We start from the raw sequence: 16590 nt of genomic DNA, 5'->3' as shown, positions 1-16590 counted from the left end.
GCCTCAGCCTCTCCGAGTAGCTGGGACTACAGGCGCCCGCCACCACGCCCGGCTAATTTTTTTTTGTATTTTTAGTAGAGACGGGGTTTCACCGTGGTCTCGATCTCCTGACCTCGTGATCCGCCCGCCTCGGCCTCCCAAAGTGCTGGGATTACAAGCGTGAGCCACCGCGCCCGGCCGAGCGAGCCCCTTTTAAGATTCTGGGAGTATTTCTAGCTATATGTTTACATGGTCAGATGACTTGTAATATCTGCAAAAGTAAGATATTCTAACCATAATCAGCCAATCTACCCTCCCTTTCCACTCTGACCTTTCCCTCTGTCACACTTCTTCTGGGTCAGGTGGTGTTGGGGCAACTGCCAGCATTTTAGGCATGCAAATTAAAAGGAAGTTGAGTTGGGGATATATTTATTTTGGAGTTAGTAGAATATATTTAGGTCATTTGCCGTCATTTCTATGTGTAGGAAGTTGCTGCTAGCTGTCCTGGTGGAGGAGCAGCTGCAAATAATACTCCTGTTGTCTACTGGGCTGATTCCCTTGACTTTATGACACTAAGTTATGGGACTAGAGGTTGTACTGTAAAATGAATGCTCTTAGCCCAAGAAGGTTGCGGGTGGTAGAGGAGAAACAAGTTTTGAAATGTATGGAGCCAGGAAAACAAGCCTGTGTAGCATTCTTTCAAATATCAGATACATCAATTTTTTTTTTCTTTTTGAGATGGAGTCTCACTCCACCGCCCAGGCTGGAGTGCAATGGCGCAAACTTGGCTCACTGCAACCTCCACCTCCTGGGTTCAAGCAATTCACCTGCCTGAGCCTCCTGAGTAGCTGGGGCTACAAGTGCACACCACCATACCTGGCTAATTTCTTGTATTTTTAGTAGAGATGGGGTTTCACCATGTTAGCCAGTCTGGTCTTGAACTCTTGACAACAGGTGATCCGCCCGCCTCGGCCTCCCAAAGTGCTGGGATTACAGGCATGAACCACTGAGTCTGTCCAGATACATCATATTTTAATTAGAAAAAAAATCAGCTCTTATGGAAGCCTGTTCAGAAGTTCTTTTCTAGTAAGCATATACTTAATAATTCAATATGTACAATTTTAAATGTACCATGCATTTTTTCTTTTTTTAAAGAATCGTACAAAAGATAATTTATTAAAATTCCTGTGTTTCTAGGACACGAACCTGTAATAGAACTGCAGACATCAAGCATGGCTTCAAGCATTCAGGTACATGTTTTATCCAATTCACCTATAATAAAAATTAAAATATCATATTTTGATCCCCATGTTAAATAAAAGACTCAGTTATCTTTCCATTCTCTCCGCAGAAATACTGCTTTACAGAATTGAGGTCATAAATGTAAACAATGAATTATTAATTTTTATGGGTTTTGTGCAATTTTTAGTGTTTGTCAGCCTTTAAAAATTTGCAGTTGGTTGCAATTTCCCTCCTCATTTGAAATAATATTCTCTTTTGTACTCATTTGTGCTTGGTTTCTTTCTTTTTTCTTTTTTCTGGTTTTTTTTTTTTTTTTTTTGAGATGGAGTGTTGTTCTTATTGCCCAGGCTGGAGTGCAATGGTGCAATCTCGGCTCACTGCAACTTTTGCCTCCTGGGTTCAAACAATTCTCCTGCCTCAGCCTCCAGAGTAGCTGGGAATACAGGCATGCGCCACCACGCCCGGCTAATTTTGTATTTTTAGTAAAGATGGGATTTCTCCATGTTGGTCAGGCTGGTCTTGAACTCCCGACCTCAGGTGATCCACCTGCCTCGGCCTCCCAAAGTGCTGGGATTACAGGCGTGAGCCACCGTGCCCAGCCTCTGCTTGGTTTCTAAAGGAGCTCCTCATTTATCAGGTTTAGACCATACAGAATCTGGATCTGCACTGGCTCCATTCTTCAGCATCTTAACAACAATTTTACTAAAGTAACAATGTCACTAGCGTTCTCAATTTGCAGGATTTTCATACTCTCTCCCTTTTTTGGTGTCACCAGAAAATGCAATGGCTTCTTGTTCTCTGAAAATTGCACATAGAGAGATGTGAGTATATGTCAATATCAGCATATTGCAGGTGTGAATTATTCAGCCTCAGAGAGATCGGACCCCACAGAGCACCTTATTAAGGCAACTGAATCCTTTATACAAATAAATGGGGGTCTGAAAGTTGAAGACATAGAGTTTCATACTGAGTAAGTGGTCAAGGGGAAGAGCATTGTGTTTGAAGAGATGCTACGCTGGAAGAAAGGGTGTAAGCAATTCCTGGGGTTCAGTTTCTGGAACAGCCAAGGTTTGGCCCATGGAAGCTAATTTGGAGCATCAATCAGGCACACGTGGAGAGAGGCCTGGATTATGCGCCAAATCCTGGAGGTTATTCAAGCTCCTCCTTATGGTATAAAGTAAGGCTAACCCGTGAAGTAGAAGAATAAAGGGTGAGATGCTTGGACCCTGACCACATTAGGAACCAAATCTTGCACCTAATGGGAAAAAGGAGGTGGGATCATTTTTACATCTTTGGACAGGAACGGAATGAAGGTGAGTTTGGGGGCTCCTAGAATGATCATGGGTTCTGACTTGTCCAGTAGACACTGTTGTCCCAGTGTAATAATTAATGGCACCTCACCTTGAGACACTTTCAAAAGTGATTTGGTTTGGCCAATAAAGTATGTGGCTGCCCTGGTTAGAAATAACCTTTAAAAGGAAGAGAAGTAGAAACAGGGTTTAGTGAGAAGTAAAGGACTATAATGATTGGCTGAGGAATGGTGCCTAGGGCTGGGCTGGGTTTACTGGGCTTCTGTCTGACCTGGTCTGGGATACTCCACCACTTCTGTTTTCTCTCTACACCCACTACTCACCTCATACTTGCAAATATCCCTTTGACTAATCCCTCCCTTCCCACCCTCTTTCCCAAAATATTCTTCTACTTATACTTCTGCATTGGAGCTGGTTTTGTCATCCCCAGGCCCACCCAGGTCTTGGAATAGACCAGCCAACACCCAGACCTCCCAGTGTGGCCTTGGTGAGCACAGGAGACTGGGACCTCTGGGACTTACGGTATTTTTTGCAGGTGACCAGACAGATAGCTTCAGTTTGGAAGTTGTTATTGTTCCCCTGGCAACCGCCATAGATGAATTTGGAGCAGATCTTAGTTTTTTTTATTGTACCACCAGCGTGGTATGGAAGCCAGGCAGGGGCCAGCCTCCTGTGGCATACTGCATATATCTGCAGGGAGATCGCAGAACAGAGCTCTTTGGGTGCCTGTCTCCCTGGAGAATGTCCATCTCTCCCTTGCTTCTGTGGCCACCGTTCTCTTTGTCTCCACTGAGAAGCAAATTTGGCTCAGGGCTCTGCTCCCAATTCAGTGTAAACCTTGACCACTCATTTTATCTGCACTCATTTTATCTGCACTCATTTTATCTCTCTGGTCCTTGACTTCCTCATCTGTAAGATGAGAACACGAAATCCCAACCTGCTCGCCTAACAGGGCTGTTGGAAGGAGCAGCTGTGACATCACATGGCTTCTTTTTCCTTGGCTCCCCAGCATCTGAACACTAAATCTGGCTGATTTTGCCTCCTAAATAGCTCTCCTTTATTTGCTTTCTGCTGCTTTCTTAATTCAAGCATCATTATCTTTTGCAAGGACTTCAGTGAAAGGCCACCAGCTGATCTCCAAGACTTCTCCAATCTGCTCGACATTGGTTTCCAGAATGGCCGATCTGCTGGGCACAGGATAAAGTTCTATCAAACCCAGAGGGACTTCAGAATCCAGTTTCTCCTCCTCCTCTCCAGCTTTATTTCTTATGCTGCCCCAACACCCAACTTCCCAAACTTATGCTCTAAAAGTAGCACTTTCTTACACACCCCATGCCTTTGCACATGCCTGACACATCCAGCCCCCTCTTGCTAAGTGAACTCTTGTTCATTCTTTAAAACCCTTTCCGGACATCGACTCTTTTATGCAGTCTTTCCTGGATTCATTCTTTACTTCTTGCTTTTCTTCATTGCTTCTCAATCTTGCACACACATTTATCATTTCCGTTTACTTTCTTGTTCATATTTTCTGATTCCTCCATGAGAATGTGAGGTTTTTGAGAGGGGATTCCATCTTATGCCATCTTGATACAGCAGTTTCTAGCAGGTAATTTGGCATAGAGCAGATGCTTCAGGGGTATTCACAGAAAAAAACCCCAAAACTCAAATCTACCCTGATCTTAAGCATTTATTGAGCAATTATTTTGCCCATAGTGCTATGAGGTACAAATAGAGTTCTTTAGAACCTCATAGTCTGAAGCACACAAACCAACAATTATAGCATTGATTAGTGTCAGGCACTATTCTTAGTAGTTGACATCTATTAACATTTAATCTTGTAAAGTAGGTCCTCTCATTGTTCTCATTATGCAGATGAGGAAACTAAGGTTTAGAGAGGCTAAATAACTTTCCTGAGGCCACAGATGGTAAGGGATTTGAACAGAAGTTAGTCCATTGCTGTTAGGATCAAGACCAGATCCCTTATCAGCTCTCCTTCCCCCATCTAGCCCAGCTTCATCTTCCTCTCTTTTTAAAATTTGTTACTTGTTTATTTATCAAGAGAAACTATTTCTCAGCCCACATATTCATGCTTCATGGTTCAGGAACACAAGTCAGTGACAAACTTTAACCCAAAGAAATTCTTTCAATTCCAAAATCACTTTGCACTCCGAAAGATACCAGCCTTCCTCATCTCCTGAAAATCTGTTATAGAATTACAATTTCTGTAGAAATCTGTGTATGCCTTATTTCTTGGTTCAGCAACAGCGAACCTTTAGAGAGATGCAATCCATAGGGATGCAACAAATGCTTGAACAATATGAAACCACAGATGCCTGGCTGGAAGGCCACACATTGGAGGTTTTGTCAAAGGACTGAAAACCTAGTTATTGTCTTGAAAGGTATGTCAACCTAAAGTAACAAGATTCAGAAAATACGATTAAGTAGGGCATTTATTTGAGCCCAAAACTTGAGGGTGGCCACTTGGGAGTACAGATTCAAGTTGCCCTGAATATACACTACCAGTTTCCTCTTTCTTGTCTCTTGCTCACTGTCTGCTTTCCAGCCTTTCTAGGCCTGAACATCCTGCCTCTTGCCACAGAGCCTTTGCACATGCTGTGCCTGAAAGGTTATTTCTTCCCATTTTTGGTCTAAGTACTCATCTTTCAGATCTTAAATCATGGATCTCTTTCCCAGAAAAACCTTTTCTGACCTTCCTGGCCACAATGAGCAAGTGGAACCCGTCATGGGTGTCAAGGGCACCAATCAGTATTTGTTGAATGAATAGAATGAATGAATAGTCCTTTAGAATGAATGAATAGTCCTTGACGATCTTCTTTAGAGCTCAATAATATGGGCAGAGAAGAAAGAGTGTAGGCAGTCTAAGGTGGTGACTATTTGGCATCTCAAGAATCACTGAAGAGTAGCCAAGGGACCGTGTGGTCCAATATCAACACCTGTCTTATGGAAAGGGAAACTGAGGCCCGGAAAGGAAAACTACATTGTTCACATCACTTAGCAAAATAGAGGAAGAAATGAAATAAAATCCATGTCTCCCAAGTCCGGGACTGGCAGATTTGTGTCAAGTAGAAGATGTACCTAAACTCTTGGTCAGAGACCAGCCATCCGTGAACCAGGAGACAGAGTTAGTGCAGTGCAGATGGAGATAGGAGGTGAGGGCACTGGATAATTTAGGAAGCATCTGAGTTACCTTTCTGAGGTCTAAACATTTCTTTCCATGGCTGAACAGGCAGCACTTCATGTTTTCTGGGCAATCTCTGGGTTTGGTACACTGGTCTATTTCTTCCACTTCGCATTCCACTTTGATTTTGGGACACGGCTCTAAGGGAGGGGAAGATATATTCCCTCGAGGCCTTAAAGGAGCCAGTGCTTCCCCTCCCTGAGCTCAGGGCACCCCTGCAGAGTTAGAGAACCTTGTTTCCACTTCACCTGTCCCCAGAAGGTAGTGGCCCTCAGGGGGCTCAGGAATTTCACAACACTGCCCACATCCCCAACCCCATAACAACTCACCATCAGATCCCTAAACCAACCTCTACCCCCTACCCACACCATCTATGAGATTCCTGAGAGAAAGATGCATTCCTCTAAGACTATTCTGGTCACTCAGCCTTGTGGTGCTTGGTTGCCTTGTGGTGCTTGGTGCGAGGCGTTGTGGCTCTCGATGATTGAGATCAACATTTCTGGCATCAGATAGCTGGGCTTTTGAATTCTGTGTGACCCTTGGTGTGCCCGGCACTCTCTCTGAGCCTTGATTTCCTCATTTGCCCATAGGGTTGCATGAAGACTAACACAACACAGTTTGACAAGCCATCCTCAAACAGCCTGGGGCAACATAACGTAACAATGAGTAATATGGATGAAGCACTTACTGTGAGCTGCGTTTTCTCCTTAATCCTCTCTATAAATCTATGGGTAAGTTCTCTTAATATTCACATTTTGTAAACAGAAGAATTGGAAGCATAAGGAGGTTCTATGAATTTGCCCAAGGTCACACAGCTACTCAGGGGTGGAGCCAGGATTTGAACCTACAATGTGTGGCTCCTGAGTGCTCACTTTCAACCACTAATTTTCAGTGCTCAGTACAATTAGCTGCTAATTGTGAGTCTTCATATTTCAGCATTCCAAGGGACTTCTGGAGACCATTCTTTACCCCAAAGGCTAGGGTCCTCTGTGGATATGGCTGTGGGGGCTGCAATGAGAACATTTGGAAGCTGACACAGGTGGTGTTGTGGGGAGCGGCCTGCATTTCTTATGGGAAACTTCCTTGGGCTTACTACTCCTTCTTAGTTCATTTCATGAGCTCTAGATCCAGGCACCTACAGGAAGAACTCTTTGGAATGGCAGCAAGGAGTCAGTTGCCACAGATTCAGATGCCTGTATTCTCCAAGGGAGTCTCTTACCAAGAGACTCCAAATAGCTCCCCTCTTTCCCACCTGGAATTCCAGGCAGAGGTGGAGAAAAGAATTTCTCAACTGCAAAATTATTCTTTGTTCCTTCCTCCCCACTGAGTTTCCTTTCTCCATTGCAAGGACGGGGTTCCCAATACTTACTGCCAAAGATGCCTTCAGCGTGCCCAGGTTCCTGCACGTCCCCCAGAAGGATGAATGGTACCAGGATTGGCAGAAGTCCTGAGAGTCCCATTTTAGGAAGTACTGGCCTGGTTGATGGCACCAAAACTAAGAACTGCTGCTCAGCAGCTCCTACCTCTGCACTTTGCCTGCCCCGGTGTAGCCCAGCACGGCAAGAGACAGCCCTGGAGACAAGCCAGCCAGACTCCCCCTGTCAGGAACACCAGATCCCTGAGGCCATCAGTGGGACTACCTGGTACCTACCCTGGGGGATAGGCAGCTCCTAATCCTCAGCAATCTGAGGCTTTCTGGTCTACCAGGGAAAGAGGGCACATCTTGTCTTGGGCTTTCCAGGCTCCCTTAGCAGAAGGGGAGGTTTAACTCCAGAGGCTTGCATTTCCCCGGGGGGAGTTTGGAGGTTAAGAGTATGCTAGCTCTCTTCCTTCTTTCCAATTTCACTCTTCTCCTGACATGTCTATTCTTACGTTTTATTTTTCTCACTCTGTTTCTTCTCTTTTCTGTGCCTCTGTATGTCTTTTACTCTGTGCCTGTCTTTTTCTCCTTTTCAGGGAGTCTCTGTCTGTCTGAGTCTCTTTCTCCCCGCTCTTCACTTCCCTCTCTCTTCTTTTGTATTTAAAGATCAGTTACATGTATCCTTTAAGTTGATTGATTTTGCATGAATCAATAACTTCTTTCATTACTTTGGGACTTCTCCAACTCTGTTATCCGTTTGTCCCTGTTGTCACAGCTACAGCATTGGATTAAAAGTCACACCCTGAAGCATTAAGGCTTGAGCATCTGTACCAAGTTTTATATCCTTGGTATAAGCCCAAAGGAGGTGAGGAGCCAGTTCCCTGGGCATCAATCCCCTCTGGCAAAGAACTGCGGGTAATGGAAGCATTTCTGCAGGGTGGCAGCAGGATGTGTGTGTAGCAAGGCATGTCATCAGAGGTGAGTGAGAAGTTCATTCCTTTTAATGGCTGAATAATAGCCAATGCACATTCACAGCCTCCTACCTCTAGCATCGGTCCCTACTTTTCTGTTGTGGGTTTTCTCTGGCCCCCAGGGAGCTTGTGTAGCTTACATGCGTAATGGTCTGAAAGAGCGAGGGATTTAGTATCCCTGACATCCAGTGGGCATTGGGAATCAGTGGTCAAATAGCTTAGCTTCCCCATCACTGGAGACAGATTAAGAAAATTTGTGGTCTGATATCCAGAATCTACAAGGAACTTAAACAAATTTACAAGAAAAAAACAAACAACCCCATTGAAAAGTGGGCAAAGGACATGAACAGACACTTATCAAAAGAAGACATTTATGTGCCAACAAACATATGAAAAAAAGCTCAACATCACTGATGATCAGAGAAACGCAAATCAAAACCACAATGAGATACCGTCTCATGCCAGTCAGAATGGTGATTATTAAAAAGTCAAGAAACAACAGATGCTGGTAAAGCTGAGGAGAAACACGAATGCTTTTACACTGTGGGTAGGAAAGTAAATTAGTTCAACCATGTGGAAGACAGTGTGCCAAAATCTGAAAGATCTAGAACCAGAAATACCATTTGACCTAGCAATCCCATGGGTATACACTCAAAGGATTATAAATCATTCTTTTATAAAGATACATGCATGCGTATGTTCACTGCAGCAGTATTTACAATAGCAAAAACATGGGATCAACGCAAATGTCCATCAACGATGAGCTGGATAAAGAAAATGTGGTACATATATACCATGGAATACTATGCAGCCATAAAAAGAAATGAGATCACGTCCTTTGCAGGGACATGGATGAAGCTGGAAGCCATTATCCTCAGCGAAGTAACGCAGGAACAAAACTAAATACTGCATGTTCTCACTTGTAAGTGGGAGATGAACAATGAGAACACATGGACATCAGGAGGGGAACAACACACACTGTGGCCTGTTGAGGGGGCAGGGGGAGGGAAAGCATCAGGATAAATAGCTAATGCATGTGGGGCTTAATACCCCAGTGACGGGTTGATAGGTGCAGCAAACCACCATGGCACAGGCTTACCTATGTAACAAAGCTGCAGGTCCTGCACATGTATCCTGGAACTTAAAATAAAATAAAATATTTTTAAAAAGAAAATTTGTAAGCCTGTTTTACGTGATTCTTTAAAAGGTCCCCAATAGGATTGAGCCACAGTAGTAACCAGCTCATAATAGACTCCTCTCTTCCCCTCTCTTCCGTGAATTACTCATTCCACTCCCCATCTTGTATGTCTTCGGAGATCTCGCAAACTACCTGCACCCATGCCCTTTTCCCAGGGTTAGTTTCTAGAGGATCCAAACTAAGGCACTGTTCTTGGGCCCTTGCCTAAAAAGGGTTTTACAGTGTTTTGTAGAAACAGAGGAAGATAACAATAACAATATCCCTGGAGCTCTCAACTCTCAAAGTTCTGATTGTCTTCACTCCCTTGAATGATGTCACCGGAAGCCTCAATGATCCCTTACTCTGCAAAGTGTAATGTGCCAAAAAGATGTCAATTGCTCAGCCTCAGAGGCACAGGACTACATCAAGTACTTTATTGGAAAAAATTGAGAGTGACACAGGTATAAACTGGGAGCTCTAGAAGTTGGAGATAAAGGCGACATAACGATGAAATCAAAACGGAAGGATATTGTGCATCAAAAGAGCCAAAGATGGAGGAAGAGGAGGTAGATGCAAGGGTTCTGTTTTGGGAAGGGCTAAGATCTTGGAATGCTGAGAGCGAAACTGGAAGCCAATCTGGAGCATCAATCAGGGACACGAACAGTCCTCAGAGCATGAGCCACATTCTGGTGGCTCTTCCAGCGCATCCTTATCCAATCAGGGAAAGCCTGTAGAGAACGTAGGACAGAAAGAGCTGAGCATCTTGGGTTCAGCTTATCTTTGGAGCTTGAAGTTATGTTTATACATCTTTGCACAGAAAGACACTAAAAAGAAGTGGGTTTGCTTTGGGGAGCTCTCCATCTCCTTCAAGGAAAAACGAATAGGAGTGAATCACTGCCAAAGAGTTGTGTTGAGACATTGATGGCTTGGAAGGGTTGGTTGGTCAACGTGTCTAGGTTTAGCGTCCTGTGCCTCTTCTGCAATTTATCTCTGAGATTTCACCACTTCTACACCCTTCCTCCACCCCTCCTAACTCCCCTCATACTTGCCAGCATTGATTACTTCTACATCCCTTCTCATCCTCAGTTCCTCATACTCAGAAAGTAACTTTGTCTAGCCTTTTGCCAGGTGCATTCTTACCTCCTGATCGGAGCTGGTTCTGTCAGCACCAGGTCTGCCAAAGATGTAGCTGTCCTGGAACGGACTAGCCAACACCCAGACCTCCCAGCATGGGACTGGAGAAGATGAAAGACCGGGGCCCCTAGGACTCACGTTTATTCTTGCAGGTGTTCAGGCAGTTGGCTTTGGATTGGAAGTTGTTATTGTTTCCCGGGCAGCCGCCATAGACAAACATGGAGCAAGTATTATTTTTCTTGTCATACCACCAACGAAGAAAATAAGCCAGGCAGGGGCCAGTTTCTTTTGGCATTTCGCATACATCTGCAGAGAGACTCCAGAGTTGAAAACTCAGTGTGCCCACTCCGGAAATAAACAGTTGTTATTATTCTCCCCGGCAACTACTATAGATGAAACCGGAATAGGCTCCTTTTCCCTTATCACATGGCAGGAGCACAGCTCCATTGACATATTGCATACATTTGCAAGGAGACCCCAGAGTGGGCATCTGCATCCCTGGAGATAGGGTTGTTGCAGGTGTAATTAGCTAAAATGAGGTCAGACCAAAATAGGGTGGACCCCTATACCAATATGACTGGTGTCCTTATACAAACAGGTTAATTTGGACAGAGCATACACACTGCGAGAACACCATATGAATGTGAAGGCAGAGATTGGGGTGATGTGTCTACAAGCCAAAGAACACCAAAGATTGCCAGCAAAGCACTAGAAGCCAGGGGAGAGGAATGGAACATGCTTCTTCCCCATAACCCTGACAAGGAACCAACCGTTCTGACACCTTGATCTCAGACTTCTAGCCTGAGGAACTGTGAGACAATACATTTCTGTTGTTTAAGACTCCCAGTCAGTGGTACTTTATTACAGCAACTCTACCAAACAAATGCAGGTCCCAACTAAATTATGCTTACACAGTTCCATTTGGGTAAATCTCCACTGCTAAACAATTAGGTCCTGTTGATTTTTACCTCCTAATAGCTCACCTCTCTGCCAGTCTCTTTAATATAAGCCTCAGTGTCTCATGCTTGGACTGTTGAGATAACCTCAGATTGATCCCTCTGCCTCCAGTCCTGGCCCCTCCAATCAATCCTTCATGCTTCCCACCAGAGAGAAGGATCTGATGGATCTGAGAGCCAGGCTTATCACGTCATTCCACAGATAAGACCTACCTTCACTCTATGACAATGTCCTCCCATGATCCACAAGGCCCTTCATTGTCTGGCTCCTACTGTGATGCTGGCCTCCTCTCCTGCCACAGAACCCCTTTGAGCCACATGCTCCAGCAATATTCAACACACCGTGCTACCCCCATACCTCCATCCCTTTGCAATGCTCACAGTGACACTCTTCTTCCTTCAAAACCTTTCTCAGACATCAACTGCTGTGATGTCTCTCTTGACTCCATTCTACATTCCTCACTGCCACACCTTGCTTCAGAATCTTGTGCATTCATTTTTCATTTGTTTATAACTTCAGTTTCATCCCTGAGGCTGTGAGTTTCTAGTGAGCAGGGAGTGAATTTCTAGTGTATCTGCTTTCATCTTGGCATCCCAATTCCTAACAGGTAGCCTGGCTCAGTACAGAACCTTATGGAATGTTGAGGATAAAGGAAATGTATCTTGATCTGAACTGAATAAATTATTCATTGAGCACCTATTATGTGCTCAATGCTTCAAGGAACAGAGAAAAAGCATGATCTCTGCTATTTAGGAGCCCTTAGCCAAGAATTACAAATAAGCAAATAGGTATCAGGTGGCTACTGTGTGCCAGGCATTGCTCTAAGCACATCATGCAGATCAATTGGATCCTCAAAATAACCTTTTACACTGATCCTTTTATTATCTGAGGAAACTGACCCACAGTGAGGGAAGGTTGTTAATTTATCCAAGACAAAAATGCTGGTAAAAACTGGAGGTAAGAGTTGAACTCAGGATGTGTGAATTCAGAATCCTTACCTGCTGGCATATGAGTGACTTAGCCCCCTAACCTGCCCACTCTACTTCTCTGTCAAGTCCTGTTTACTTTGCCTCCTACGTCCTACTCTTTCTTTCAAGCACGTTCTACTCTTCTTCATCCCCTCAGCTACCTCTAGTTCCGGCCACCATTTCTGTCATCTTGAAGTCCTTTAAGACACTCTTTTCCTCCTATTTTGAACTCTAGATGTAGTATGAACCTGGTCATCTGATGCCCCGCCTCGGTGGATTGCCATGGCCCTTGGGATCCAGGCAAGATTCTTTAATCTGGCCCACCATACCTGAATCGTTTGATCTCTGCCCACCCAGAATCCGTTTTCCTTGTACCATGCTCGTGCTCACTCTGCATTCTGGCCACCCCAGGCCCCACCACTGCGCCTTTGTGCATGCTACTCCCTATGCCTGGAAAACCCATCCACCCACTTTTTGCCTAAAACATTACCCATCTTTCTCAACCCAACTCCAGATTTGCTTTCTCAGAGAAGGCAATCCCAACCTCCCTGACCACACTGAGCAGATCAAATCCTATTGTGGGTCTCAGAGGCACTCAATCAATATTTGTTGAATGAATTAAAAAAGAATCTTTGATAGTCTTTTTGCATCCCAGGGAGATGGGCATGAAACTAAGATGCAGCAGAAAGGAAAAACCCTCTGTTCTGGAGCAGTCAGGAGAGGTGTTTTGGTGCAAAGCTGGATTTGTGGAGGCAGAGCGGTGGTCACTCCATAGCAAAAAAGTTAGGAAATATAAATTGCTTAATTTATCACTTGCAGCAACAATGTTGGTATATGTTAGGGCAACGATGGCTACCTGGGTGCTCAAAAAATTATAAGAGTGACAGGTATCCAAATAGCCAAAAGAATCTGATTCAGTGCCACTCCTTCACCAATCATTTGTTCTGGGAAACTGAGTCTCAGACATTACCTGATAGGATAAGGTCATTCCTAATGGCACACACCATATTTGGCACAGTAATCAATCTAAATCGCAGGTCTCCCAAGTCCAGCAGTTTTGCCGGAGACCAGCCCTCAGGGATCAGGGCACAGAGCCAGTCCAGGAAGGCAGAAGGTGAGAACAGGGAGAGGAGGGGTTGGTTATTCTGCGGCTCTGAATATTACCTTGTTTGAGATCTAAACATTTTTTTCCGCAGCTGAAGACACAACACTTCTTGTTGTCCTGGCATTGTCTATCCTTTGTACACACATCCCTTTCTTTGAATCCACATTCTTCTCTGATTTTGGGACATCTCCCTAGGAAAGGAGCAGTTTTACACCCCTGTGCCTTAGATAGCATAGTGTCTCCCCGCTTTGCCAGACACAAGGAGATTCTAGAGAGTCAGGGAAGTTTGCTTCCACTTTGCTCGCCCCCAGGAGTTCTTTCCCTCAGGGCGGCCTCACTCACTTCCCTACTGCCTACCCCGCCCCCTCCCCACTGACTACTCCTCCCTGTCTTCCCACCCCCCAGCTCCATCCCATCTAAGGCAGAATTTCTCAACCACCAGTGATATTTGGGCTGGATAATTCTTTGTTTGGGGGGCTGAACTGGGGATTTTAGGATGTTTAGCAGCATCCCAGGACTCTTCCCATCAGACTCCCGTAGCACCCCTGATTGTAACAACTGAAAATGTCTCCAGGCACTGCAAAGGTCCCCTGGAAGGCAAAATCGCCCCATTGTGGGCCACTGATTTAAGCTGATGCGGTCTTTTTGCCCTTGTTGAGGAATCGGTGTTTGGAAGTTCCTCTAGGTGGTAGTATTATACAGCAATTAGTATTACTTACCCCGGAGCCAGTTTAGATTTTGAATTCTGACTCTTGGTCTGAATTCTGACCCTCTCTGAACCTTGGTTTCATCATCTGTACAATCATTTTGCCCTTACAAAGTTGTGAGAAAACAATGAGACAAAGTATATAAAGCCCTAATCAGAATAACTGATGGGCAGTCATATTATCTAACATTTGCTAAGTATTTACCATAAGCCAAGCACTCTTCTAAGCATTTTAAATGTATGATCTCATTTAATCTTTATAATCGCTCTAGGAAGGAAGTTCTATTAATATCCCCATTTTACAGATGCGGAAACTGAGGCCCAAGAAATTTAAGTAACTTGCCCAAGATTACAGGTCCACCAATATTTGGACCCACTAAGTCTGATTCCAGATCCCTCTGTTGTTTTAGAAATCCCTTTTCAGAAATCCTTACTTCCTGAGTGTTCAGCAAATGGTAACAATGATCATTGTTACATTATAGTCATGGAATATTAGTGACTTAAGTTTCAAGGGACTTCTGGATGCTGTCCTTTATCTCAAAGTTAGGGATCCCCTAGGGATACGGGGACACTTTATGGGACTACATTTGAAAGAACCAGGAGTGGATAGAGATGATGCCTCAAGGAAGGAGCCTGTTTTGCTTGTGGGGTAAGGAGAAGGTCCCTTGGTTTCCCGGATTCCTGTAGCGACTCCCCTGAAAGCTAGATCCTGTGACTCTCCTCCATCTCCTTGATAAAGACCCTCCACTTCAAAAGGGCTGAAAGGGGGGATTGCCTAAGTCGGGGTTACTGCATTCCCAGAGGGATCTTTCACAGGAGGGATCTTACAAATATCTCTCTCCTCTCCCAACCCGGGACCTGGGCTAAGATGGTGGAAAGCAACCCACATCTGAAGAGTTGTTCCCTGTTCCTTCCTCCCAGCAAACTCCCCTCTCTCTAGGGTAAGGGCTGAGGCCAATACTTACTGGGAAATAACCAATCAGTCAGACCAGGTCCCCGGACATTCGCTAAGAGGATGAATAGCACCAGGAGGCTCAAAAGTCCAGAAGATCCCATGCTGAAGACAGGCCAGCCTTTCTGGTGGTTCCAGAATTTGGAATGCTCAGCTGCTGCACCTTGGATATAAGAACTGGAGACAAGCCAGCCACCCCCTTTCTTGCTGGGAACACTAAGTTCCCAAGGTCACAAATGGGACTAACTGGCACCCACAGCTCACAGCTTGGGAGGAAGGGTCTCTTATTGAATAGATCTTGATCCTTACACCCCTAGGCTGCACTGGGCTGGGGGCTCTAGTCAATCCCAGGGAGTGGGCAAAGCATGTCTCCCACTTTCCAGGCTACCTTCAGAGTGAATGCCACCATCTTGGGTCTTCATCTTGATAACTTGGAAAGCAGTGGAGTGTCCTCATTCTTCATTCATTTTCCATCATACATGCACACTTACTAGCGCACCCGTTCTGCTTGTCTCTGACAATGTGTCTCTGTCGGTCTCTTGGTATCTCATTGTTTATCTGTGCCTCTCTCTGCCTAAGTCCAACTGTTTCTCTTTCCCCATGGTCTCTGTGTTCCTTTCTCCCTCTCCCACAGTTTCCTCCCATCCTTCTGTCTTTTATTTCATCTTTGGTTCACTCATATTCATCGACTAAGGCCAAAGAATACAGATTTGCCACAGAGCAGGGTGTAGGGGAGGAATCAGGCTGATAGCAGAGTCTTCAGAGAATGTTTCTCAAAGTTTTGTTGCTCTGAGAGCAAGAGAGGATATCAGAGCTTAGAGGGAGCCTTTATCATCAATGCAAGCTCCTTGATGTCTAAGGAACTGCGAAGTGAAGGGATTTGCCTGGGAGACTACAGTGGAATAAAGTTCAGCAACACAGCAGACTTTGGGGATTCTAACTGGGCTAGTAGAGGAGCTGTGGGAAAGAGGTGCTGGGGAACTTGGACAGATTTCCTTTCCTACAGCCAAGGAATCTACACCGGCCACTCAACCAGTCCTGGGAAGAAGAGAGACACTCTTTACAGAGTAAATGTTATCCCGAGGGCTCCCGTTTTCTTCTCTAACTAGGTGTTACCCTTTTGGGCCAAGTTTGTCCTCCAGATTTTCCTACATGACAGACAGAGGCCAGACAAAGACAGCCTTATCATCAGAGAGTGACTATATAGTCACAAAATTTAGGATCACAGACAGAGCCCCTGTAAGAATCCCATCCCACCAACTTGACAATCTCACTTAAAGAGACTACCGAATTGAATTTTCTTTTCTTTTCCTTTCTTTTCCTTTGTCTTTTCTTGTCTTGTCTTGTCTTGTCTTTTCTTTTCTTGTCTTGTCTTGTCTTTTCTTTTCTCTTCTCTTCTCCTTTCCTTTCCTTTCTTTCCTTTCTTCTTTTCTTTTTTTAAAGACATTCTTGCTCTGTCATCCAGGCTGGAGTGCAGTGGCACAATCTTGGCTCACTGCAACCTCCACCTTCCTGGTTCAAGCAATTCGT

General features: G+C 44.7%; 2 protein-coding genes across 2 annotated transcripts; both read right to left on the bottom strand.

Moving 5' to 3' along the window:
* Positions 1-2160: 2160 nt before the first annotated feature.
* Positions 2161-7190, bottom strand: WFDC6 (WAP four-disulfide core domain 6). The gene is made up of 4 exons (XM_055266054.2): positions 7100-7190; positions 5740-5870; positions 2618-2622; positions 2161-2404 (listed from the first exon to the last, which is right to left on the bottom strand). Exons 1-4 carry the CDS (start codon positions 7188-7190, stop codon positions 2371-2373), a joined length of 261 nt encoding a protein of 86 aa, XP_055122029.1. The 3' UTR covers positions 2161-2370.
* Positions 7191-9648: 2458 nt separating this feature from the next.
* On the bottom strand, positions 9649-15230 carry EPPIN (epididymal peptidase inhibitor). Its single transcript, XM_055266053.2, has 4 exons — positions 15074-15230; positions 13462-13593; positions 10511-10678; positions 9649-9966 (listed from the first exon to the last, which is right to left on the bottom strand). Exons 1-4 carry the CDS (start codon positions 15162-15164, stop codon positions 9956-9958), a joined length of 402 nt encoding a protein of 133 aa, XP_055122028.2. The 5' UTR covers positions 15165-15230; the 3' UTR covers positions 9649-9955.
* Between the last annotated feature and the right edge of the window lie 1360 nt (positions 15231-16590).

Source organism: Symphalangus syndactylus, chromosome 24, assembly GCF_028878055.3.
Source record: "Symphalangus syndactylus isolate Jambi chromosome 24, NHGRI_mSymSyn1-v2.1_pri, whole genome shotgun sequence".
NCBI lineage: Eukaryota > Metazoa > Chordata > Mammalia > Primates > Hylobatidae > Symphalangus > Symphalangus syndactylus.
The sequence above is the reverse complement of the archived record's forward strand: the minus strand, read 5'-3'. Positions and strand labels throughout refer to the sequence as shown.